The 26854-nt window shown below is 42.8% G+C and overlaps 1 protein-coding gene across 2 annotated transcripts in view; it reads right to left on the bottom strand.

Moving 5' to 3' along the window:
• cwc27 (CWC27 spliceosome associated cyclophilin) overlaps window positions 1–26854 on the bottom strand; it is a 304048-nt gene that overhangs the window by 264432 nt on the left and 12762 nt on the right. For both annotated transcript variants that reach the window (XM_067986629.1, XM_067986639.1), the window contains exons 2-4: window positions 12391–12487; window positions 2098–2210; window positions 779–922 (exon numbers count right to left, since the gene is read on the bottom strand). In XM_067986629.1, the coding sequence (XP_067842730.1) occupies window positions 779–922; window positions 2098–2210; window positions 12391–12487 (354 nt within the window). The remainder of the gene's footprint in view (window positions 1–778; window positions 923–2097; window positions 2211–12390; window positions 12488–26854) is intronic.

Raw genomic sequence — 26854 nt, 5'->3', positions numbered from 1 at the left:
AACATGTTGAATAACAGGGAATCCTAGTCTGGTATTTAAAAAGCCAGTTCCCAGCTAAAGACCCGATATGGGCTTTTGAGTGTGGGTTGGATGAATGGAAGCTGTCCTCAGTTGGCAAGCAGGAGCAAAAGGGGAAGGTGTGCTTAAAAAGCATTGTCAGTTGCCGGGAGCAGGACCTGAGGCCCAACAGGGCTCGGAAGATTCGCTTTCTTTTTTAAATAATCAGTGAGGCTGGTTGCCAAGAGCAGGACTTGAAGCCCAATATGGTCTGGAAGATTTTTTTTCCAGCTCCAGCAGTGAGTAAAGCTGCATTCCCAGCCATAACCAGGAACCAGCTTTAAGTAGTTTACTATGAAAGTAAAAGCACTTAAACAACTTAAGGAAAGATTAGATCATAAGAAAATGAATATGATAATTACAGTTAACAGCAAACCACTTGAAAGCAGGTTTCAGTTCTGTGGCTAGTACAGCAGAGGTGGGAGACGGAAAAGGAAGGTGCAACAGCACCAAGTGGTTGGAGAAATGAAATTAGAGCACAAGGGACAATGTTGAACTTGTTAATACAGGAATTCCACTAAAATGTTTACATAGGAAACTTATATTATAAAGTGTTACTGAAAAATTGCAACACCAGGAGCAAGGGTAATGTGTACAAGTACATGTAGTGTGTGTGTGCTTATTTGAATAGTGTAAGTGTTAGTGTGAGTCTTATCCTTGGACATGTCAGTAGATAGAACTGGAATGCAATAGCAAAATTTCTTTATGCTCATAATCTAACCTTTCCAAAGATGGTATGTTTGTTATTGAGTTCATCTGCAGGTCCCAATGTAAAGAAAAACTGGCTGCCATTATCATGAGGTCCAGCATTTGCCATAGCGACCAATCCCCTTCTATTAAAACGTAAACGAGAATGAAATTCATCCTGCAAGTTAAAACAACAATAAAAAAAAATTAAGCTTATTGAAAACTGGAGATTTCAAGAAATACAAAGGGCATAATTTTAGTCCGAAAGTGGGTGCGGGGATCAGGTCAGTCCTCAGGGGGCCGGAATCGAAGGTCAGTCATCTGGGGGGAGGGGGGGTGGGGGGGGGGGGGGGGGGGGGGGGGAGAGAAACAGGATCATCACGGAGGTCGCGGTCGTTGGTGGTGGGGTGGGGGAATTGCTGCAGGTAGACTTATTGGACCGAGAGGAAGCACTCCTGCTCCTCCAGGCCCACAAGCTGTGCCATAAAGGCGCTAACCTGCATTTTCGGGCCATCTCACCTCCTCTCACATGGCATGAAGGAGAAGGCCCGGGAATCCCGGCTCCCAGAGGATAAAAATCACAAAACCTGAAAAAAATGGAGACCCGCAGCCTCCTTGAAAGGTTTTAATGACCAACGCGCCTCCTGAGAGTGGGTTGGTTACCTATCTCTCGTGCCGCCCCCATGAAAACCGGAAACGGTGGGTTAGAGGCGGGTTTGAAATTGTTGCAATTTTTAACCCCCCCCCCCCCCGCCCCCAACCCACCCATTTTTCCAGGCTAAAATCATGCCCAAAGTATAGTTTACAATCAAAAGAATCCAATTGGCATTACTTATATGAAAAACTTTCAAATAGACTGTAATGTAATTGTTATTAATACTTATTCAATCAGAACACAAAGAAAAAACACAGAAATTTTTTTAATACAAAATGTACAAACATAGAAAATTCAGACATCCCAGCTCCCTCAAAGCTTTAGTAGATAAATGAACAGTGCAGTGTATTACCGTATCACACAGACAGGTCCCAGGTTTGATCGCTGATCTGTGCTGAGTTACTTGATGGCGGGAACACTACAATTGGCCTCAAGCATGTATAGGCTGAGGGAGGAGAAGGAATCAACAATCATTCCAACTCCTATGATCCCTGCCCCTTACTGAAAAGCAGGAAGATGAAGACAGCAATCAACCTCAGCTGTGATGCTTCTATGGTGGAACATCCTTCCTAGAGTCTCACATTAAGAATAGCCCTCTGGAAGCAGTAGCAAAAGGGTGCCAGCACCATGGAATTTATCCCAGCATTAATCAGTACCTTAAAGAGAGGAAGTGAGAAAATTGAAAAAAAGATTCAGACCTTAAATGGCCGCCCATATATTGATTCACCACCTGTTCCAGTTCTTGTAGGATCCCCTCCTTGCACAATAAAGCCCGGTACGACCCTGTGAAATACTGTGTTATCATAATAACCTGATTGGAATAAAAAATAAACAAGCTTTCAGAAGGGTTTATTTACAAGTTAGCAGTCTTCAGTAAATTTCAATCAACTGCTTTTTTAGCTCTTATCCAAAACTAACAGAAAATAGAAACTAATTCTCCTACTCAGCCCTTGACTTTGAAAAAGCAAGTTGTCCATTGTAGACATTTTAAGATAGTTTTACATCTGTAACAAAATGTAATATCTGTACATGCTGGCATACTGTTTAATATATTACGGTGACAAATCTGAAATCAACTGGTTCCTCTCAGGAAGTTTCAGCCCCGTCCTGCTGGCCTTCATTTCTCCCCAACCAGCCATGCCCTTTTCACTTGCCCCTTCTCCAGCATCAAGCGTCCCTTGATCATTACTCTCATTTGATACTATTCCTCAGACTACTTTCTCTACTGCCGCCATCCAAGGATCTGGTCCCTCTTGAATGAGTCCACGGCTTCCCGCTTTGCCTCCCTTGGTATCCTTCGCCATGTCCACTCTGGAAACCATTACTGGCTCTCCCAGAGCAGCAACTCCAACTGCCTCGCCCTCCACTCCCTTCTATCATCCCGCCCTCCTCACTCGAGGGGTTAACCTCATCCCCATTCTCCTCTCCTTATCTACTATCACCCCCCACCCTCGACCATGCCAAGGTTTCTTCCATCGGAGTCCCACTCAGAATCTAGAAAATTCATTCCCTCACAAATAAGGCCCTCACCATCCATGATCTTATCCTGGATGACTCTATTGATATCCCAGTGCTGACAGAAACCTTGCTTATGCTAGCAAATCCTTATTCTGCACTAAAGCCTTCCCATCTGACAGCATGTTAGACATAAACTGCCACGGCAGCGGTGTAGCTCTCCAGCCAAGTTCTACCTCGGTCTTTCCCGCTACTATTTTGTCACCTGCTCTTCCTTCACGTAACTCACCCTCTTCCATTCCTACCACCTATTATTTAAAAACTGTGTCACATACGATCTTCCAAAACAACATGCTGACTCCTCTCTCAGATAATTTCCCTCCTCTTCTCCCTTATCCTCTGTGATTTCAGCCTATACCTAAACTCCCCAAGTCTCCCTCCTCAAACTTCTCTGCTTTCCAATCCTCACTCAGTTGCACCCTTCATATAAACTCCCCCACCTATACCCATTGCCACCCCTTCAACCTCAACATCTCTCGTGGCCTCTGTGCAAACAAAGTCTCGATCACTGATAAGACCATCTCTGACCACTACCTTAATATCCACATTTCCCTACTCTCTCTGAATTCCAAACCCTTACCATTTGTTCACAAAATAAAAACACTTCCCTAGTTAATTCACTAATTCTCTCTCCAACTCTCAAGTCCCTCGTCTGGCCCTCCACCCAACATGACATCTCTGCTACGGTCAACCTATTAAGCCACTCCCTCGCCTCCAACGTCCTTGCTCCCAGCAAATTGATCACTGCCTTCCATCCTCATCACTCCCCCTACATCCAAAAACTTCTTGTCCTGAATTCAGAGGGGTGCAAACTTGAGCATATCTGATATACCATTAGCATAGTCAGAAATTGCCAGATTTGGCTTGACCATGTCAAGCTTTACTGTGCCTTGCTCTCCTCAGCCAAAACCACCCATCAGCCTAAAATCAATCTTTCTTCTGCCCCCTCCACTCTCATCTCCAATGCCAAATGTAAGGAACTCATGTAGTCTTCATCTCTAAAATTGAAACCATCGACACAGATGTCTCTGTTGCTTCCTCTCCCCTAACTGCCATCCAGTCCTCCCAACCACTCCAGCTCAGAACCCTCGTCACTTTGCAGTTTCTTATCCCATCTCCCAACCCACCCTTTCCAAACTAATTTCTTCCACAAAACCCATCTCCTGCTCCTCTGATCTCCTGCCCACTCAACAACAGATCACTCAACTACCCCTCCTGGCCCGAGGGTAACTGACAATGTTAACAGTTCTCCTTCCTCTCCCTTTCAAAACTGTCATAATTTCCTTAAAATAACCAACCCTTGATCCATCAACCCTCTTCAGCTAACCACCCTTTCTCTCTTAAGGTCCTCAAACGTATCATCGTCTCTCGACTCCATGCGCATCTCTCTCAAAACTTCCTGTTTGAATCTCTTCAGTCTAACTTCTGCACATAGAATCATAGAAAGTTACAGCACAGAAGGAGGTCATTCAGCCCATTGTGTCCGTGCTGGCCGAAAAAGAGCTATCCAGTTTAATCCCACTTTCCAGCACTTGGTCCGTAGCCCTGTAGGTTACGGCACTTCAAGTGCACAACTAAGTATGTTTTAAATGAGTTGGGGGTTTCTGCCTCTACCACCCTTTCAGGCAGTTCCAGACCCCCACCACCTTCTGGGTAAAAATGTTTCTCCTCAGCTCCCCTCTAATTCTTCTACCAATTACTTTAAATCTATGGTCCCTGATCACTGACCCCTCTGCTAAGGGAAATAGGTTCTCCCTATCCACTCTATCTAGTCCAGTCATATTTTTATATACCTCAATTAAATCTGCCCTCAACCTCCTTTGTTCCAAAGAAAACAACACCAGTCTATCCAATCCTTTCTCACAGCTAAAATTCTCCAGCCCTGGCAATCACATTTTTCCTGTCATGTGGTGGCCAAAACTGTAGCCGGGCTGTGCATTTCCCAACACTGAAATGACCTCAACCAAAGTCACAGACGACATCCTCCGGTCATCAAATATTGGATGTGTCACAATGTTCTTCTGCTGAACATAGGGAATACTGAAGTCATCATTTTTAGTATCTGCCATAAATTGTGTCCCTTCCTTCTGACTTCAACCCCTTCCCTGGCCAATGAATCAGGCTAAACAAAAGTGTGCAATCTCATTATGTTCAATCCTGATCTGAGCATCAAACTCCACATCCTCTCCTTTATTTTCAACTCTCTAGCCTCAGCCCCTCTGCCACTGAAACTCTTATCCAGGTTTTTTTCACCTCGAGTCAATTGTTCCAAAGCCTCTTCGCTGGACTTCCATCGTTCATCTTTCATAAAACCTAACTTGTCCAAAACATAGCTGGCTGTATCTTATCCTGCACTCAAGTCCTACTACTCTTCAATCACCCCTATCCTCGCTGATCTACACTGGCTCAATTCGCTTTTGTTTTTTAATTCGTTCATGGGATGTGGGCGTCACTGGCAACGCCAGCATTTATTGCCCATCCCTAATTGCCCTTGAGAAGGTGGTGGTGAGCCGCCTTCTTGAACCGCTGAAGTCCGTGTAGAACCGCTGAAGTCCGTGTAGTGAAGGTTCTCCCACAGTGCTGTGAGGTAGGAAGTTCCAGGATTTTCATCCAGCAACAATGAAGGAACGGCGATATATTTCCAAGTCGGGATGGTGTGTGACTTGAAAGGGAACGTGCATGTGGTGTTGTTCCAATGTGCCTGCTGCCCTGTCCAATCTGTCTAGTCCTGTTAGAATTTTATATGTTTCGATGAGATCACCTCTCATTCTTCTAAATTCTAGTGAATATAGTCGACCCAATCTCTCCTCATAAGTCAGTCCTGCCATCCCAGGAATCAGTCTGGTAAACCTTCGTTGCACTCCCTCCATGGCAAGGACATCCTTCCTCAGATAAGGAGACCAAAACTGCGCACAATACTCCAGATGTGGTCTCACCAAGGCCCTGTACAACTGCAGTAAGACATCATTGTTCCTGTACTCAAATCCTCTTGCAATGAACGCCAACATACCATTCGCCTTCCTAACTGCTTGCTGCACCTGAATGCTCGCATTTAGCGACTGAAGTACAAGGACACCCAAGGTCTCGTTGCACCTCCCCTTTTCCCAATCTATCACCATTCAGATAATAATCTGCCTTTCTGTTTTTACAACCAAAGTGGATAAACTCACATTTATCCATGTTATACTGCATCTGCCATGTTCTTGCCCACTCACCCAACTGGTCTAAATCACATTGGAGCCTCTTTGCATCCTCCTTACAGCTCACATTCCACCCAAGCTTTGTGTCGTCTGCAAACTTGGAAATGTTACATTCAGTTCCCTCATCCAAATCATTGATATATATTGTGAATAGCTGGGGCCCAAGCACTGATCCCTGCGGTACCCCACTAATCACTGCCTGCCACCCGGAAAAGACCCGTTTATTCCTACTCTGTTTCATAAGAACATAAGAAATTGGAGCAGGAGTAGGCCAATCGGCCCCTCGAGCCTGCTCTGCCATTCAATAAGATCATGGCTGATCTGATCCCAACCACAAATCTAAAGAACACAAGAAGTCGGAGCAGGACCCGGCCACATAGCCCCTGGGCCCTCTCCGCCACCCACAGGGCATTGACCGATCCGAACTCAGCTTCATGTCCAATTTCCTGCCCGCTCCCCATAACCCCTAATTCCCTTTACTTCTAGGAAACTGTCTATTTCTGTTTTAAATTTATCTAATGATGTAGCTTCCACAGCTTCCTGGGGCAGCAAATTCCACAGACCTACCACCCTCTGAGTGAAGAAGTTTCTCCTCATCTCAGTTTTGAAAGAGCAGCCCCTTATTCTAAGATTATGCCCCCTAGTTCTAGTTTCACCCATCTTTGGGAACATCCTTACTGCATCCACCCGATCAAGACCCTTCACAATCTTATATGTTTCAATAAGATCGCCTCTCATTCTTCTGAACTCCAATGAGTAGAGTCCCAATCTACTCAACCTCTCCTCATATGTCCGCCCCCTCATCCCCGGGATTAACCGAGTGAACCTTCTTTGTACTGCCTCGAGAGCAAGTATGTCTTTTCTTAAGTATGGAGACCAAACTGTATGGTCTCCATACTTAAGAAAAGACATACTTGTTAACCAATTCTCAATCCATGCCAGTATATTTCCCGCCCCCCCCCAATCCCATGTGCTTTAATTTTGCACACTAACCTCTTGTGTGGGACCTTATCAAAAGACTTCTGAAAATCCAAAAACACCTCATCCACTGGTTCTCCCCTATCTATTCTACTAGTTACATCCTCAAAAAATTCCAGTAGATTTGTTAAGCATGATTTCCCTTTCATAAACCCATGCTGACTTTGTCCATTCCCGTTAATGCCCTCCAAGTGTTCTGTTATCACATCTTTTATAATAGACTCTAGCATTTTCCCCACTACTGATGTTAGGCTAACTGGTCTGTAATTCATTGTTTTTTCTCTCCCTCCTTTTTTTAAAATAGTGGGGTTACAATTGCCACCCTCCAATCTGTAGGAACTGTTCCAGAGTCTATAGAATTTTGGAAGATGATCACCAATGCATCCACTATTTCCAGGGCCACTTCCTTTAGTACTCTGGGATATAGATTATCAGGCCCTGGGGATTTGTCAGCCTTTAGCCCCAGTAATTTCCAGAGCATTTTTTTTTACTAATACTGGTTTCCTTCAGTTCCTCCCTCTCACTAGACCCGTGGTTCCCTAACATTTCTGGCAGGTGATTTGTGTTCTCCTTTGTGAGGACAGAACCAAAGTATGTATTTAATTGTTCTGCCATTTCTTTTTTCCCCATTATAATTTCCCCCATTTCTGACTGTAAGGGACCTACATTTGTCTTCACTAATCTTTTTCTCTTGACATATTTATAGAAGCTTTTACAGTCAGTTTTTATGTTCCCTGCTAGTTTACTCTCATACTCTATTCTTCCCCTCTTAATCAATCTCTTTGTCCTCCTTTGCTGAATTCTGGACTGCTCCCAATCTTCAGGCTTGCTGCTTTTTCTGGCAATTTTATATGTCTCCTCTTTGGATCGAATACTATCCCTAATTTCTATTGTAAGCCACGGTTGAGCCACCCTTCCTGTTTTATTTTTGCGCCAGACAGGAATAAATAATCGTTGTAAATCCTGCACAGGTTCTTTAAATGTTAGCCATTGCCTATCCACCGTCATCCCTTTTAGTAAAGTTCCCCAATCTATCATAGCCAACTCGCACCTCATACTTTCGTAATTTCCTTCATTTAGATTCAGGACCCTAGTTTTGGATTCAACTACTTCACTCTCCATCTTAATGAGGAATTCTATCATGTTCTGGTCACTCTTCCCTAAGGGACCCCGCACAACAAAATTGTTAATTAATCCTAGGGCTGAGATGATTGGCCTCCAACAACCACCACTTGGTATGACTCCAGCCACTGGAGAGTTTTCCCCAATTCCCATTGACTTCAATTTTACTCGGGCTCCTTGGTGCCACACTCTGTCAAATGCTGCCTTGATGTCAAGGGCAGTCACTCTCACCTCTGGAATCCAGCTCTTTTGTCCATGTTTGGACCAAGGCTGTAATGAGGTCTGGAATCAAGTGGTCCTGGCGGAACCCAAACTGAGCATCAGTGAGCAGGTTATTAGTGAGCAAGTGCCACTTGAGTAGACTGATGGGGCGGTAATTGGCTGGATTGGATTCGTCCTGCTTTTTGTGAACAGGACATACCTGGGCAATTTTCCACATTGTCGGGTAGATACCAGTGTTGTAGCTGTACTGGAACAGTTTGGTTGGAGGCGCAGCTAGTTCTGGAACACAAGTCTTCAGCACCATAGCCTTTGTTGTATCCAGTGCACTCAGCCATTTCTTGATACCACGTGGAGTGAATCGAATTGGCTGAAGACTGGCTTCTGTGATGGTGGGGATATCGGGAGGAGGCCAAGATGGATCATCCACTCGGCACTTCTGGCTGAAGATGGTTGCAAATGCTTCAGCCTTGTCTTTTGCACTCACGTGCTGGACTCTGCCATCATTGAGGATGGGGATGTTTACAGAGCCTCCTCCTCCCGTTAGTTGTTTAAATGTCCATCACCATTCACGACTGGATGTGGCAGGACTGTAGAGCTTTGATCTGATCCGTTGGTTGTGGAATCGCTTAGCTCTGTCTAGCATGTTGCTTCCGCTGTTTAGCATGCATGTAGTCCTGTGTTGTAGCTTCATCAGGTTGGCACCTCTTTTTTAGTACACCTGGTGCTGCTCCTGGCATGCTCTTCTACACTCCTCATTGAACCAGGGTTGATCCCCTGGTTTGTTGATAATGGTAGAGTGAGGAATATGAGGGCAGTGAGGTTACAGATTGTGCTGGAATACAATTCTGCTGCTGCTGATGGCCCACAGCGCCTCATGGATGCCCAGTTTTGAGCTGCTAAATCTATCCCATTTAGCACGGTGATAGTGCCACACAACATGTTGGATGGTGTCCTCAGTGTGAAGACAGGATTTGGTCTCCACAAGGACTGTGAGGTGGTCACTCCTACCAATACTGTAATTGACAGATGCATCTGTGACAGGTAGATTGGTGAGGACGAGGTCAAGTAGGTTTTTCCCTCGTGTTGGTTCGCTCACCATCTGGCAGCTATGTCCTTCAGGACTCGGCCAGCTCGGTCAGTAGTGGTGCTAACGAGCCACTCTTGGTGATGGACATTGAAGTCCCCCACCCAGAGTACATTCTGTGCCCTTGCTATCCCCAGTGCTTCCTCCAAGTGGTGCTCAACATGGAGGAGGACTGATTCATCAGCTGAGGGAGGGCAGTAGGTGGTAATCACCTGATGCCATGAGATTTCATGGAGTCCGGAGTCAATGTCGAGGACTCCCAGGGCCACTCCCTCCTAACTGTATTCCCCAACTCATACAGTTTAAATCCTTGTTTTGGCTTCAAATGCCTCCATGCCCTAGCTCCTCACAACCTCTACAACCATTTCCTCCCTTACCTCCCCATCTGTGTCCTTGAACCTGCTGACTTCGGCATCCTGTATCCCACTATTAGTCACAGTCACCTTGGCTCTAATCTTTGTTAACTCTCTCCCTAAACTGCTCTGCCTTTTTTTTCTGTCCTCCTTTAAAAACCTTCTCAAAACCCATCTTTTCAAACTAGTCTTCAGTCACCTCTCTTAACCTAATTTCCATGGCACAGGTTTGTTAATTGTCTGTAAAACGTTTTATTATACAAAATGCAAGCTGTTGTTATAATCCACATTACTGCGACCTCACACGCTTCCCTTTCATGGCAAATAGCAGCTCCTTAGGAGCTTCTGTTCCACTAAATTTTACACTCCCCAGCCAAGTATGCTACAGGCTAAACATTTTCTATACCAATAGGCTGTTCCAATTAGTGGAGGGGTTCCTATCATAAAATTTGGCACAGCCCACCTCTTGAACAACTAACACAAATCTGCCTGTGTCATGGATCAACACTACCCCATTTTTGCCCTTCATGCAAAATTGTGCCCATGATATATATAATTTAAACGTTCAGTTGGCTTAAATTGTAAAACATTATGTAGTAAAGACTTTGCTGGTGATTCAATGGTGTCATGCTACTGCTTCTGGTAGCCAAAAAAAGCTGGAGAGCCACCGAGGGCAATGTTACATACGGTTTTAATGAAGGTCTACACCCAAAACAACGGCCCAGTATTTGCTGTCAAAATAACAGTGAGGCTAACGACGCTCACTGTTATTTTTGGGCAAATCGCACAGCAACTTCAGGCGAGGGCAGATGCGCAGTTAAACGGGAAAATCCGAAAGTTGCTGTCCGAGATGTGCCGCTCCGCCATTAGCTTTGCGAAAACGGCATTGCTGTCTAATTTACCATTCAAATGCATTGAACAGCGTGAATTTCCTGTACTTGAATGGTAGATACAAACTAAACTCGCCAAAGGAAGTTAGAGCTTGTCCATTTCAGTCTAAGTACCCTTTTTAATGGCATGATAGTGTTAATTATTGCCAAATAACCTCTCAGGCACTGAAAATTAACTATTACAAGTGTGGTGTCTCATTCCTTCAGATAATAATTGTTGTTGAAGATTTAAAAAAATTTTTAAAAACTTTTTCTTAGTCCAATCTTTCTTTCCCTCTTTTTATTTCTCTTTCTGTACCTGATTTGACATTGAATGCACCCACTAACTTACACTTCCTTGTTCAGACCATGTGCTGTTCATTTAACAAGCTTTCAATCTTATTGGTTAAGGACATACATAGTTGCTTGCCCTATTCACACAAATCCCAGATGCCCTGTAGAGGGCGCCGCACCATTTCCATCTCCCACTTCCAGCAACTTGTAGTGCAAAATATCACAGAGATTAAACGGGCATGGGCAAGTCTAACTAACGGTGGGTGCCATACGTTGACCAGCTACACTAAATTCTGGGCCATCAACATGATTTTCTCTTGTCATTATTTCACCATCATATCATACAGGAAGAGAAGATTCAGTGGATCCAAGTCAAAAAAAATAAAAGTCTCTTCTAGTGGCAAAAAGGGAGTTGATTTATCCTGAAATCCAAAGTCCCTCCAGCACTATCAAAACAGTCCGTGGATGAGTTGTGAATCTCCATCTCAACGGTGGGAAAACCAAAGCCAGTTTCAGCCCCGCCACAAATTCCACTCTTACCACCAACTCCATCCCTTCCCCAGCCACTGTCTCAGGCTGAACCAGACTGTTCAGTCTGACCACCCTGTTCATCCCTTTTTGCATTTGTTCTCAGCATCTGGATGACACTGGAAAGGCTGTTTTTTTATTGTCCATCCCAAGTTGCCTATACTCTCTCCATTACAAATATCACTTTCTTCTACCTTCATGACATCGCCTGCTTCCATTCCTACCTTAGACTATTCACTGCTGAAACCCTTGTACATGGCTTTATCACCTCCAGACTCAACAACTGCAACACTCTCCTTCCTGGCCTCCCATTCTCTACCCTACAACTTGTCCAAAACCTGTCTTTAAATCTCTCTATGACCTCATCCCATCTTACCTCTAAAATTTTCTCCAATCCAAAATCTTCCCCCAAATACTTTGTTTCTCTGACTCCAGCCTTTTGCATAGCCCCCTCTCTGGTTGCTCAGTGATATAAATGTTGAGTTTGAATGCACAGCCTGGATTACAGCACCAGATGTCAGCAAGAATATATAATTGAAAGCACATATCGTTGTGCTTTTTGCAGCTGGAAAGCTACATTAAACTATCAGAAACTGTTTCAATAAATGTTTTAGGGATTCATCTGGTAATATAATTTGTGCATAAAAAATATTACCAGTAAAAGTCATCAAGGCTGCAATTAGCACCAACAATATCCTGATTTCAATACCAAACAAGTCTTCAATACTGTAGTTTACATAATCAGAACGAACCTTTGCTTCACTGTAACATATAATAGGAATAAAACTTCCCAATCTTGTTAAATGTTACAATTTTTGAAAAATACCTTCCAAGCAGAGTTGGATAAAGTTTCTGCATGCTTTTGGTGCCTCTTTGGACCATAACTCTATATCAATGTCACCTGCAGTGGTCTTCAAAAGGACCTGAAAAATAAAATTCCACAATGAAGAATATGGTCTGAGCTCCAATTTATCAACATTGTACAGTATTCTAGTATGTCACAGAACCTGTTAGATTGTACTACTGCTTATCCGCCATCATACTATCTAATGTTTACCCAGTCCACTTTAGCCAATTCCGCCCTCATTCCTTTATAATTGCCCTTATTTAAGTTTAATACAGTAGTTTCAGACCAAAGATCCTTGCTCTCAAACTGGATGTGAAATTCTATCATGTTATGATTACTGCTTCACAAAGGATCCTTTACTTTGAGATCATTAATTAATCCTGTTTCGTTACCCATTACCAGATCCAAAATGGCCTGTTCCCTGACGTATTGGTCTAAGAAACAGTCCCTAATGCACTCTATGAACTCCTCCTCAGGGCTACTTTTGCCGATTTGATTTGTCCAATCTAAATATGGACTCCATAGCTTATCACAGCAATAAAATTCAGTGTTGGAATCTCCCAGTTATGATAATAAGGACAACTGTTGCAGGTACAGTAGGGTAGTGGTTATCTTACTGAACTCATGATCCAGAGGCCTGGACTAATAATCCAGAGAATGTGAGTTTAAATCCCTGCCCTGCTTCCCCAAGGTGAAATGCTGTCAAGGTTAATGCAAGTTTTTTTAATTCATTCTCAGGCTGTGGCCGTCGCTGGCAATGCTGACATTTGTTACCCATTCAGTTGCTCGAGAAGGTGCTGGTGGGCGTAGCTAGTTCTGGAGAATAGGTCTTCAGCACTACAACCGGGATATTATCGGGGCCTGTTGCCTTTCTTGTGTCCAGTGCACTCAGCCATTTCTTGATGTCGCATGGAATGAATCAAATTAGCTGAAGACTGGCATCTGTGATGGGGGGACCTCAGGAGGAGGCAGAGAAGGATCATGCACTCGGCCCTTCTGGCTGAAGACAGTTGCGAACACTTCAGCATTGTCTTTTGCACCGATATGCTGGACCCTGCCATCATTGAGGATGGGGATGTTCATAGAGCCTTCTCCTCCCATTAGTTGCTTAATTGCCAACCACCATTAGCAGGTGGATGTGGCAGGACTGCGGAGCTTTGTCCTAATCTGTAGGTTGTGGGATCGCTTAGCTGTCTATAGCATGCTGCTTCCACTGTTTAGCATACGTGTAGTTCTGTACTGTAACTTCACCATTGAAGTAGCACGCATTTTAAGCTTGACAAATATTAACATCTGTGACGTATTTGTATATTTGTTATATTTAATGTAAGATGTTTGACCTGCCAACAGGTTGGCACCTCATTTTCAAGTACCCTCGGTTCTGCTCTTCTGCAGTCCTCATTGAGTTTGGTCATCTGGCCTAATGGTGTTGGAGAAGTGAGGGATATGCCGGGACATAAGGTTATAGATTGTGGTGGTGTACAATTTAGCTGCTGCTGATGGCCCACAGCACCTCATGAATGCCCAGTTTTGAGCTGCTAGATCAGTTCTTAATGTATCCCATTTAGCATGGTGGTAGTGCTACATGACATAATGGAGGGTGTCCTCACTGTGAAGAGGGGACTCGGTTACAAGGACTGTGAAGTGGTCACTCCTACCAATGCTGTCATGGACAGATGCATCCACAAAAGCTAGAGTGGTGAGGTCGAGGTCAGGTAGGTTATTTCCTCGTGTTGGTTCTCTCACCACCTGCTACACACCCAGTCCTTCATGACTCAGACTGCTTGGTTAGTGGTGGTACAGTCCTTACCATTTACACCATCCATGCTTATCACAGGCAGTTGCCTGTATCATAGGAGTCAATTACAAAGGCGCCGGTTACAACGTATTAAGCCCGGTTACTATTTTGGGAAGTTTACTGAGTACTTACAAACGAAAAGAGAGTAGAGTGATAATCAGAAATTATACTTTAGGCATACAGGTAAAGGGAAAACTAAAAGATATCAAGTAATTAAATTAGAAGAGAGAAATAAGAAATGTGTGAGAAAAACAACATTAGAGCAGAAGGACAGGTTAGGGTGTGTGGGCCAAATATGCGTTATTTATACAAACATACGGAGTATAAGGAACAAATTGAATGAATTACAGGCGCAAATTCAACTTAGAGGGTACGACATTGTAGCCATTACTGGGACAAGGCTAAAAGACGGTCAGGACTGGGAACCGAATATACCAGGTTATAAGGTCTATATAGGAAGGATAGGGAAAATGGTCGTGGTGGGGGGAACGGGGAGTACCCTTAATGATTAAGGATGAAATTATGTCAATGATAAGAGAGGATATAATGAGAGGTAAGCAGGCAGTGGAGACTTTATGGGTAGAATTAAGAAATAGAAAAGGATTTAAGACTGTAGTGGTAGTTGTGTATAGGCCCCCTGGTAACAGCTGTGAAGTGGCAGAATGCATAAATGCAGAGATTAGACAAGCATGTAGCAAAGGTAGAGTTGTTTTAATGGGGGAGATTTTAAACTTTCATATTGACTGGGACATGCAGACGAGCTCATGTCAGAAAGGTAACGAATTTCTTGAGTGTGTTCAGGACATCTTTAGAATCATAGAAAGGTAACAGCATGGAAGGAGGCCATTAGGTCCATCGAGTCCATGCCGGCTCTATGCAAGAGCAATCCAGCTAGTCCCACTCCCCAGCCCCATCCCCTTGGCCCTGCAATTTTTTTCCTTTCAAGTACTTATCCAGTTCCCTTTTAAAGGCCATAATTGAATCTCCTTCCACCAACCCCTCAGGGAGTACATTCCAGATCCTAACCACTCATTGTGTAAAAAAGCTTTTCCTCATGTCATCTTTGGTTCTTTTGCAAATCACCTTAAATCTATGTCCTCTGGTTCTTGACCCTTCTGCCAGTGGGAACAGTTTCTCTCTATCTATTGTGTATAAACCCATGATTTTGAATACCTCTTTCAAATCTCCTCTCAACCGTCTCTGTTCCAAGGAGAACAACCCCAGCTTCTCCAGTCTATCCACATAACTAAAGTCCCTCATCCCTGGAATCATTCTAGTAAATCTCTTCTGCACGCTCTCTAAGGCCTGCACATCCAACCAGGGAACAGGCTATCCTAGGTTGGGTATTGTGCAATGAGAAGGGGTTAATTAATAATCTTGTTGTGCGGGGTCCTTTAGGGAAAAGTGACCAAAACATGATAGAATTCTTCATTAAGATGGAAAGTGAAGTAGTCCAATCCGAAACTAGGGTCCTAAATCTAAACAAAGGAAACTACGAAGGTGTGAGGAGTGAGTTGGCTATGATAGATTGGGAAGCTTCGATAAAAGGCATGACAGTGGATAGGCAATGGCTAACATTTAAGGAACGAATGCATGAATTGCAACAATTACACATTTCTTTCTGGTGCAAAAACACAAAAGGAAATTCAGCCCAACCATGGCTAACAAAAGAAATTAAGGATGGTATTAGATCCAAAGAGGATTCATATAAAGTTGCCAGAAAAAGTAGCAAGCCTGAGGATTGGGAGCAGTTTAGAATTCAGCAAAAAAGGACCAAGAGATTGATTAAGAGGGGAAAAATAGAGTATGAGAGTAAACTTGCAAGGAACATAAAAGTGGACTGTAAAAGCTTCTACAAGCATGTAAAAAGAAAAAGATTCGTGAAAACAAATGTAGCTCCCTTACAGTCAGAAACGGGAGAATTTATAATGGGGAACAGGGAAATGGCAGAGCAATTAAACAAATACTTTGGTTCTGTCTTCACAGAAGAGGACACAAATAACTTCCCAGCAATGCTCAGGAACCAAGGGACTGGTGAGAAGGAGGAATTAAAGGAAATTAGTATTAGTAAAAAAATAAAAGAAATTAATGGGACCGAAAGCCGATAAATCGTCAGGACCTGATAATCTACATCCGAGAGTACTAAAAGAGGTAGCCATGGAAATAGTGGATGCATTAATTGTCATCTTCCAAAATTCTATAGATTATGGAACAGTTCCTGCAGATTGGAGGGTGGCAAATGTAACCCCACTATTTAAAAGAGGGAGAGAGAAAACAGGGAACTACAGACCGGTTTGCCTAACATCAGTAGTAGGGAAAATGCTAGAGTCTATTATAAAGGATGTGATAACTAGACATTTAGAAAATATCAACGGGATTAGACAAAGTCAACATGGATTTATGAAAGGGAAATCATGTTTGACAAACCTACTGGAGTTTTTTGAGGATGTAACTGGTAGAATAGATAAGGGAGAACAAGTGGATGTGGTTTATTTGGATTTTCAGAAAGCCTTTGATAAAGTCCCACATCAGAGGTTAGTGTGCAAAATTAAAGCACATGGGATTGGTGGAAATACACTGGCATGGATTGAAATTTGGTTAACAGACCGGAAACGTAGAGTAGGAATAAATGGGTCTTTTTCAGGATGACAGGCAGTGACTAGTGAGGTACCACAGGGATCAGTGCTTGGGCCCCAGCTATTCACAATATATATCAATGATTTGGTTAAGGGAACCAAATGTAATATTTCCAAGTTTGCTGATGACACAAAACTAGGTGGAATCGTGAGTTGTGAGGAGGATGCAGAGGCTTCAAGGCGATTTAGACAAGTTGAGTGAGTGGGCAAATACATGGCAGATGCAGTATAAGGTGAATAAATGTGAAGTTATCTACTTCGGAAGGAAAAACCAAAAGGCAGAGTATTATTTAAATGGTGATAGATTGGGGAATGTTGATGTACAAAGGGGCCTGGGTGTCCTTGTACTCCAGTCACTGAAAGCAAACAAAGGTGCAGCAAGCAGTTAGGAAGGCAAATGGTATTTTGGCCTTCATTGCAAGAGGATTTGAGTATAGGAGCAAGGATGTCTTACTACAGTTATACAGGGCCTTGGGAGACCACACCTGGAGTAGTATGTGCAGTTTTGGTCTCCTTAACTAAGAAAGGATATACTTGCCATAGAGGGAGTGCAGCGAAGGATCACCAGAATGATCCCTGGGATGGCAGGACTGTCATATGAGGAGAGACTGGGTCCACTCGGCCTGTATTCACTCGAGTTTAGAAGAATGAGAGGGGATCTCATTCAAACATATAAAATTCTGACAGGGCTAGACAGACTGAATGTAGGGAGGATGTTTCCCCGGCTGGGGAGTCCAGAACGAGGGGTCACGGTCTCAGGATACGGGATAAGACATTTAGGGCTGAGATGAGGAGAAATTTCTTCACTCAGAGGGTGATGAACCTGTGGAATTCTCTACCACAGAAGACTGTGGAGGCCAAGTCACTGAATATATTTAAAAAGGAGCTGGATAGATTTCTAGACATAAAAGGCGTCAAGGGGTATGGGGAGAGAGTGGGAATATGGTATTGAGATAGGGGATCAGCCATGATTATAATGAATGGAGGAGCAGGCTCTAAGGGCCAAATGGCCTACTCCTAATCCTATTTTCTATGTTTCTATCCCTCCTAAAGTGTGGTGCCCAGAACTGGACACAATACTCCAGTTGTGGACGAACCAGTGTTTTATAAAGGTTCATCATGACTTCCTTGCTTTTGTACTCTATGCCTCTATTCGTAAGGCCCAGGATCCCGTAAGCTTTTTTAACCACTTTCTCAACCTGCCCTACCACCTTCAACGATTTGTGTATATATACCCCCAGATCTCTCTGTTCCTGTACCCCTTTTAGAATTGTGCCTTTTAGTTTATATTGCTTTCTGCAACAATATGTCCTAGAACCAACAAGGAGCCAGGCCATATTAGATTTAATAATGAGCCAGATTTAGTTAACAGACTAACGGTACGTGAACATTTATCTAATAGCGATTGTAATATGATCGAGTTCAATGTTATGTTTGAAAGGGAGAAACCCGTAACAGCTACTATGATTCTAAATTTAGGTAAGACCGACTTCAATGGCATGAGACAGAACAGAGAGATCTGGGGGTATATATACACAAATTGTTGAAGGTGGTAGGGCAGGTTGAGAAAGCGGTTAAAAAAGCATACGGGATCCTGGCAAATCTGTTAATGGGTAAAATGACAGATGATCAGTGAGGTGTTCAAAAAGGAATTTAACGTGTTACAGAATCAGTTTATACCTAACGGGCAAAAGCTCTACTTGCTAAAAAAACAGCCATGGATGTCAAAAGAGGTAAGGGACAACATAAAACTAAAAGAAAAAGCATACAAAAATGCAAAAATAGCACAGATCCTGGTGACTGGGAGAAATACAAAAAAACAGCAAAGGATGACAAAACAGAAAGTAAGAGCTATAAAAAGGGAGTATGAAAAGAAATTTGCAAGGGATATCAAAATCAACACAAAATTGTTTTACAATTATATTAGGAAAAAGGGTGGTCAAGAACAATGTGGGCATCTTAAAAGCTGGTGATGGTGATATTGTAAATGAAAATAAGGAAATGGCGGACATGTTAATGGAACCAACCAGGGAACAGACAATTTTAAATCTTGTATTGTGTATTGAGCCAGGGTTAATTAGTAATCTCACAGTAGAGGATCCTCTGGGGAAGAGTGATCGTAATATGATAGAGTTTCATACCGAGTTTGAGAGTGATATGCTTAAGAACCAAAACTGAAGTCTTAAACTTAAATAAAACCAATTACATAGGTATGAGGGGCGAGTAGATTGGGAAATTAGATTAAAAAGTATGACAGTAGATAAGCAATGGCAAACATTTAAAGAAATATTTCAATATTCACAATGAATATACATTCCATTGAGAAATAAAAACTCCATGGGAAAAGTGATTCATCCGTGGCTAACTAAAGAAGTTAAAGATAGTATTAGATTAAAAGAAGAGGCCTAAATGTTGCCAAGAAGAGTAGTAAACCTAAGGATTAGGAGAGTTTAAGGGACCAGCAAAGGATGACCAAAAAATTGATAAAAAAAGGGAGAAAATAGATTATAAAAGAAAACGAGCAAGAAATAGAAAAACAAGAAATAGTAAGAGCTTCTACAAGTATGTAAAAAGGAAGAGAACAGCAAAAGTAAACGTTGGTCCCTTAAAGGCTGAGACAGGAGAAATTATAATGGGGAATAAGGAAATGGCAGAGACATTAAACAAATATTTTGTATCTGTCTTCACAGTAGAAGACACAAAAAGCATTCCAGAAATAGTCGGGAACCAAGAGGTTAACAAGAGTGAGGAACTTAAAGTAATTAATATCAGTAGAGAAAAAGTACTGGAGAAACAAATGAGGCTAAAAGCCGATAAATCTCTTGGACCTGATGGCCTACATCCTAGGGTTCTAAAAGAGGTGGCTGCAGAGATAGTGGATGCATTGGTTGTGATCTTCCAAAATTCCATAGATTCTAGAACGGTCCCAGCGAATTGGAAGGTAGCAAATGTAACCCCCGCTATTCAAGAAAGGAGGGAGAGAGAAAACAGGGGACTATAGGCCAGTTAGCCTGACATCAGTAGTGGGGAAAATGATGGAATCCATTATTAAGGAAGTGGTAACAGGGCACTTAGAAAATCATAGTAGGATTAGGCAGAGTCAACACAGTTTTATGAAAGGGAAATCGTGTTTGACAAGTTTATCAAGAGTTTTTTGAGGATGTAACTAGCAGAGTAGATAAGGGGGAAACCTGTGGATGTAATAAATTTGGATCTTCAAAAGGCATTTGATAAGGTGCCACTTAAAAGGTTGTCACGCAAGATAAGGGCTCATGGGGTTGGGGGCAATATAGTAGCACGGATAGAGGATTGGTTAACGGACAGAAAACAGAGAGTAGGGATAAATCGGTCATTTTCAGGTTGGCAAGCCCTTGCTACTGGAGTGCCGCAAGGATCAGTGCTTGGGCCTCAGCTATTAACAATCTATATGACTTAGGTGAAGGGACCAAGTGTAACGTATCCAAGTTTGATAACGATAGAAAGCTAGCTGGGAAAGTAAGTTGTGAGGACACAAAGAGTCTACAAAGGGGTATAGACAGGTTAGGTGAGTGGGCAAGAAGGTGGCAGATAGAGTATATTGTGGGGAAATGTGAGGTTATTCACTTTGGTAGGAAGAATAGAAAAACAGAATATTTTTTATGGTGAGAAGCTAATAAATGTTGGTGTTCAGAGAGATTTGGGTGTCCTTGTCCACGAAACACAAAAGGTTAGCATGCAGGTACAGCAAGCAATAAGGAAGGCAAATGGCATGTTGGCCTTTATTGCAAGAGGGATGGAGTACAAGAATAAGGAAATCTTACTACAATTGTATCTCACCTGGAGTATTGTGTACAGTTTTGGTCTCATTATCTAAAGGATATACTTGCCTTAGAGGTGATGCAACAAAGGTTCACTAGATTGATTCCTGGGATGAGAGAATTGTCCTGTGAGGAGAGATTGAGTAGAATGGGCCTATATTCTCTGGAGTTTAGAAGAATGAGAGGTGATTTCATTGAAACATATAAGATTCTGAGAGGTTGTTTCCCATGGCTGGAGAGTCTAGAACTGGGGGCATAGTCTCAGGATAAGGGGTTGGCCATTTACGATTGAGATTAGGAGGAATTTCTTCACACAGAGGGTTGTGAATCTTTGGAATTCTCTACTCCAGAGGGCTGTGGATGCTGACTCGTTCAATATGTTCAAGGCTGACATCGATAGATTTTTGTACTCGAGGGGAATCAAGGGATATGGGGATTGGGCAGCAAAGTGGAATTGAGGTCGAAGATCAGCCGTGATCTTATTGAAAGGCGGAGCAGGCTCGAGGGGCCGTTTGGCCTACTCCTGCTTCTTATGTTCTTTTGTTAAATAATTACTTTGAGTCAGTATTTACAGTAGAGGAAGAGGATAGCATGCCGGACACCCCAAGGAAACTAATTTTGAATCAGGGACGGGAACTCACCATAATTAACGTAAAAAAATTAACAGTAATGAAGAAAATAATGGCACTAAAGTGTTACAAATCCCCAGGACCAGATGGTTTTCATCCCAGGGTTTTAAAGGAAGTAGGTGAGAATATTGCAGAAGCCCTATCTATAATCTTACAAAGTTCTCTCAATTCAGGAACCGTTCCCTAAGATTGGAAAATTGCACATGTCGCTCCGCTATTTAAGAAAAGTAAGAGAGGGGAGCCAGGTAATTATCGACCAGTTAGCCTAACATCTGTTGTCAGGAAATTACTAGAGTCTATAATTAAGGATAAGAGTGACTGAACAACCTGAAAATTTTTAGCTGATCAGAGAGAACCAGCATGGATTTGTAAAGGGTAGGTCAAGCCTGATGAACCAGATTGAATTTTTTTTGAAGTGGCGACTAACGTAGTAGAGAGAGGAATGTCTATGGATTTTGTTTATATGGACTTCCAGAAAGCATTCGATAAAGCCCCTCATAAGAGACTGTCAGCTAAAGTTGAAGCTCATGGAATTGAGATCAAATTATTGAGCTAGTTAGGAAATTGGCCGAGCGGCAGGAGACAAAGAGTGGGGATGATAGGCAGGATGTGACCAGTGGTGTCCCACAGGGATCTGTGTTGGGGCCTCAACTATTCACTGTATTTATTAACGACTTATATGACGGGATAGAGCGCCACATATCCAAGCTTGCTGATGCCACAAAGAAAGGCAGCATTGTTAGCAGTGTAGATGGAAGCATAAAATTAGAGAGATAGTAATAGATTAAGTGAATGGGCAAAACTATGGCAAGTGGATTTCAATGTAGGCACGTATGAGGTCATCCACTTTGGACCTAAAAAGGATAGATCAGAGTACTTTCTAAATGGTGAAAAGATCAAAACAGTGGAAGTCCAAAGAGACTTAGGGGTCCATGTACGTAGATCATTAAAATGTCATGGACAGGTACAGAAAATAATCAAAAAGGCTAATGGAATGCTGGCCTTTATATTTAGAGGACTAGAATACAAGGGGTAGAAGTTATGCTACAGCAATACAAAGGCCTGGTTAGACCACACTTGGAGTACTGTGTTCAGTTCTGGGTACCGCACCTTAGGAAGGATATATTGGCCTTGGGGGGAGTGCAGCGTAGATTTACTGGAATGATACCTGGACTCCAAGGGTTAAATCACGAGGAGAGATTACACAAACTAGGGTTGTATTCCCTGAAATTTAGAAGATTAAGGGCCGATTCGATCGAAGTTTTCAAGATATTAAGGGGAACTGATAGGGTAGATAGAGAGAAACTATATCCGCTGGTTGGGGAGTCTAGCACAATGGGACATAGCCTAAAAATTAGAGCCAGGACTTTCAGGAGTGAAGTTGGGAAACACTTCTACACGCACAGGGTGGTAAAAGTTTGGATCTTTCTTCCACTAACGGCACCTGATGCTAGCTCAATGGTTAATTTTAAATCTGAGACTGATAGTTTTTGTTAACCAAAGGTTATCAAGGGATATGGAGCTAAGGCAGGTATGCTGATTTAGGTCACAGATCAGCCATGATCTCATTGAATGGTCGAACAGGCTCGAGGTGCTAAATGGCCTAATCCTGTTCCTATGTTCCTTAACAATTTAAAAGGCTGTACTAGTATCAAGCAAAGTTGGGTCTTCAAGCAGTTTCAATCAGCTGTTTGCACCTCATTAAAGTGTGGTTACCTTAGTGATGAGATTCTGGATACAATTGCTAACAATTAGGTGAGGCGTTGCTAAGTGGAGATTTCCATTTTTCAAAAAATATGTTGGTTAGTTCCTTTTCGGTCTTACCATTCACCACATATAGCTGGCAAATCGCTTTAACACCAACATGCCCGTGATAAGCAGTGGGGACGTAGAAACACAGAAAATAGGAGCAAGAGTAGGCCATTCGGCCTTTCGGGCCTGCACTGCCATTCAAAAAGATTATGGCGGATCGTCTAACTCAGTACCCTGTTCCTGCTTTTTCCCCATATCCCTTGGTCCCTTTAGCATTAAGAAATATATCTGTGTCCTTCTTGAATACATCTAATGACTTGGCCTCCACTGCCTTCTGTGGTAGAGAATTCCAAAGGTTCACCACCCTCTGAGTGAAGAAATTTCTCCTCATCTCGGTTCTAAATGGCATACCCCGTTTCCTGAGACCGTGACCCCTGGTTCTGGACTCCCCAGCCATCGGGAACATCCTCCCTGCATCCAATCTGTCTAGTCCTGTTAGAATTTTATATGTTTCGATGAGATCACCTCTCATTCTTCTAAACTCGAGTGAATATAGGCCTAGTCGACCCAATCTCTCCTCATACGTCAGTCCTGCCATCCCAGGAATCAGTCTGGTAAACCTTCGTTGTACTCCCTCCATGGCAAGGACATCCTTCCTCAGATAAGGAGACCAAAACTGCACACAATATTCCAGATGTGGTCTTACCGAGGCCCTGTGTAACTGCAGTAAGACATTCCTGCTCCTGTACTCAAATCCTCTTGCAATGAACGCCAACATACCATTCGCCTTCCTAACTGCTTGCTGCACCTGAATGCTCGCATTTAGCGACTGAAGTACAAGGACACCCAAGGTCTCGTTGCACCTCCCCTTTTCCCAATCTATCACCATTCAGATAATAATCTGCCTTTCTGTTTTTACAACCAAAGTGGATAAACTCACATTTATCCATGTTATACTGCATCTGCCATGTTCTTGCCCACTCACCCAACTTGTCTAAATCACATTGGAGCCTCTTTGCATCCTCCTTACAGCTCACATTCCACCCAAGCTTTGTGTTGTCTGCAAACTTGGAAATGTTACATTTAGTTCTTCATCCAAATCATTGATATATATTGTGAATAGCTGGGGCCCAAGCACTGATCCCTGCGGTACCCCACTACTCACTGCCTGCCACCCGGAAAAAGACCAATTTATTCCTACTCTCTGTTTCCTGTTTGTAAACCAATTCTCAATCCATGCCAGTATATTTCCCCCCCCCAATCCCATGAGCTTTAATTTTGTGTGGGACATTATCAAAAGCCTTCTGAAAATCCACATACACCACATCCACTTGTTCTCCCCTATCTATTCTACTAGTTACATCCTCAAAAAAACTCCAGTAGATTTGTTAAGCATGATTTCCCTTTCATAAACCCATGCTGACTTTGTCCAATCCCGTTAATGCCCTCCAAGTGTTCTGTTATCACATCTTTTATAATAGACTCTAGCATTTTCCCCACTACTGATGTTAGGCTAACTGGTCTGTAATTCATTGCTTTTTCTCTCCCTCCTTTTTTTAAAATAGTGGGGTTACATTTGCCACCCTTCAATCTGTAGGAACTGTTCCAGAGTCTATAGAATTTTGGAAGATGATCACCAATGCATCCACTATTTCCAGGGCCACTTCCTTTAGTACTCTGGGATGTAGATTATCAGGCCCTGGGGATTTGTCAGCCTTTAGTCCCATTAATTTCCCGAGCACTATTTTTTTTTACTAATACTGGTTTCCTTCAGTTTCTCCCTCTCACTAGACCCGTGGTTCCCTAACATTTCTGGCAAGTTATTGGTGTCCTCCTTTGTGAAGACAGAACCAAAGAATGTGTTTAATTGTTCTGCCATTTCTTTGTTCCCAATTTATGATTTCCCCCATTTCTGACTGTAAGGGACCTACATTTGTCTTCACTAATCTTTTTCTCTTGACATATTTATAGAAGCTTTTACAATCAGTTTTTATGTTCCCTGCTAGTTTACTCTCATACTCTATTTTTCCCCTCTTAATCAATCTCTTTGTCCTCCTTTGCTGAATTCTGAACTACTCCCAATCATCAGGCTTGCCGCTTTTTCTGGCAATTTTATATGTCTCCTCTTTGGATCTAATACTATCCCTAATTTCTTTTGTAAGCCACGTTGAGCCACCTTTCCTGTTTTATTTTTGCACCAGACAGGAATGAATAATTGTTGTAATTCCTGCACACATTCTTTAAATATTAGCCATTGCCTATCCACCATCATCCCTTTTAGTAAAGTTCCCCAATCTATCATAGCCAATTAGCACCTCATACTTTCGTAATTTCCTTTATTCAGATTCAGGACCCTAGTTTTGGATTCAACTACTTCACTCTCCATCTTAATGAGGAATTCTATCATGTTATGGTTGCTCTTCCCTAAGGGACCCCACACAACAAGATTGTTAATTAATCCTTTCGCATTGCACAATACCCAGTCTAGGATCGCCTGTTCTCTAGTTGGTTCCTCAACGTATTGGTCTGGGAAACCATCATGTACACACTTCAGGAATTCCTCCCCCACAGTATTATTGCGAATTTGGTTTGACCAATCTATATGTAGATTAAAGTCACCCATGATTATAGTTGTACCCTTCTTGCATGCGTCTCTCATTTCCTGTTTAATGCCCTCCCCTACATCTCCACTACTGTTTGGGGGCCTATAGACAACCCCCACCAACATTTTCTGCCCCTTGGTGTTTCTTAGCTCCACCCATACAGATTCCACATCGTGATTTTCCGAGCCAATATCCTTCCTCACTACTGCATTGATTTCCTCCTTTACCAACAACGCTACCCCACCTCCTTTCCTTTTTTGCCTGTCCTTCCTAAATATTGAATACCTCTGGATGTTCAGTTCCCATCCGTGGTCACCCTGCAGCCATGTCTCCGTAATCGCAACTATATCATAACCATCAATATTTATCTGTGCTGTTAATTCATCTACCTTATTGCAAATGCTCCATGCATTAAGACACAATGCCTTTAGACTTGTCTTTTTAAGACTGCTAGCCATCTTAGTTTTATTTTGCACTCTGGCCCTATTTGTTTTTAACCCTTGTTTTCTCTGCCTTCCACTATTGCTTCTTCCCTTTCTGTCTTTTGTTTCCATCCTTGTTTCCCCCTCCTCTGTCTCCCTGCTCAGGTTCCCATCCCTCTGCCATTCTAGTTTAAACCTTCCCCAACAGCACTAGCAAACACCCCCACAAGGACATAGTTTCCGGTCCTGCTCAGGTGTAACCCATCCCGCTTGCACAGGTCACACCTTCCCCAGAACCGGTCCCAATGTCCCAGGAATCCCAGGGACTGTGCTCACGAGCCATTCTTGGTGATGGACATTGAAGTCCCCCACCCAGAGTATGTTCTGTGCCCTTGCTGCCCTCAGTGCTTCCTCCAAGTGGTGTTCAACATGGAGGAGTACTGATTTATCAGCTGAGGGCGAGCAGTAGGTAGTAATCAGCAGGTTTCCTTGTCCATGTTTAACCTGAAGTCATGAGACTTCATCGGGTCTGCAGTCAATGTTCAGGACTCCCAGGGCCTCTTCCCCTGACTGTATACCACTGTGACTCCACCTCACATTTGTCTACATTGAATTCCATTTGCCACAGTTTTGCCCATTCACCTAATCTATCAATATCGCTTTGTAATTTTATGTTTTCATCTACATTGTTACAATGCCCCAATCTTTGTGTCATCGGCAAACTTAGATATGAGACTTTTACATTTTCTAACATTGGTGATAATTAGTGGCTCCGTATACTTTCAAAATTCTAACTTTTTTAATTA

The sequence above is a fragment of the Heptranchias perlo genome, chromosome 1 (genome assembly GCF_035084215.1).
Source record: "Heptranchias perlo isolate sHepPer1 chromosome 1, sHepPer1.hap1, whole genome shotgun sequence".
Classification (NCBI taxonomy): Eukaryota; Metazoa; Chordata; class Chondrichthyes; order Hexanchiformes; family Hexanchidae; genus Heptranchias; species Heptranchias perlo.
Note: the sequence above shows the minus strand (reverse complement) of the source record. Positions and strands in the feature narration are given on the sequence as shown.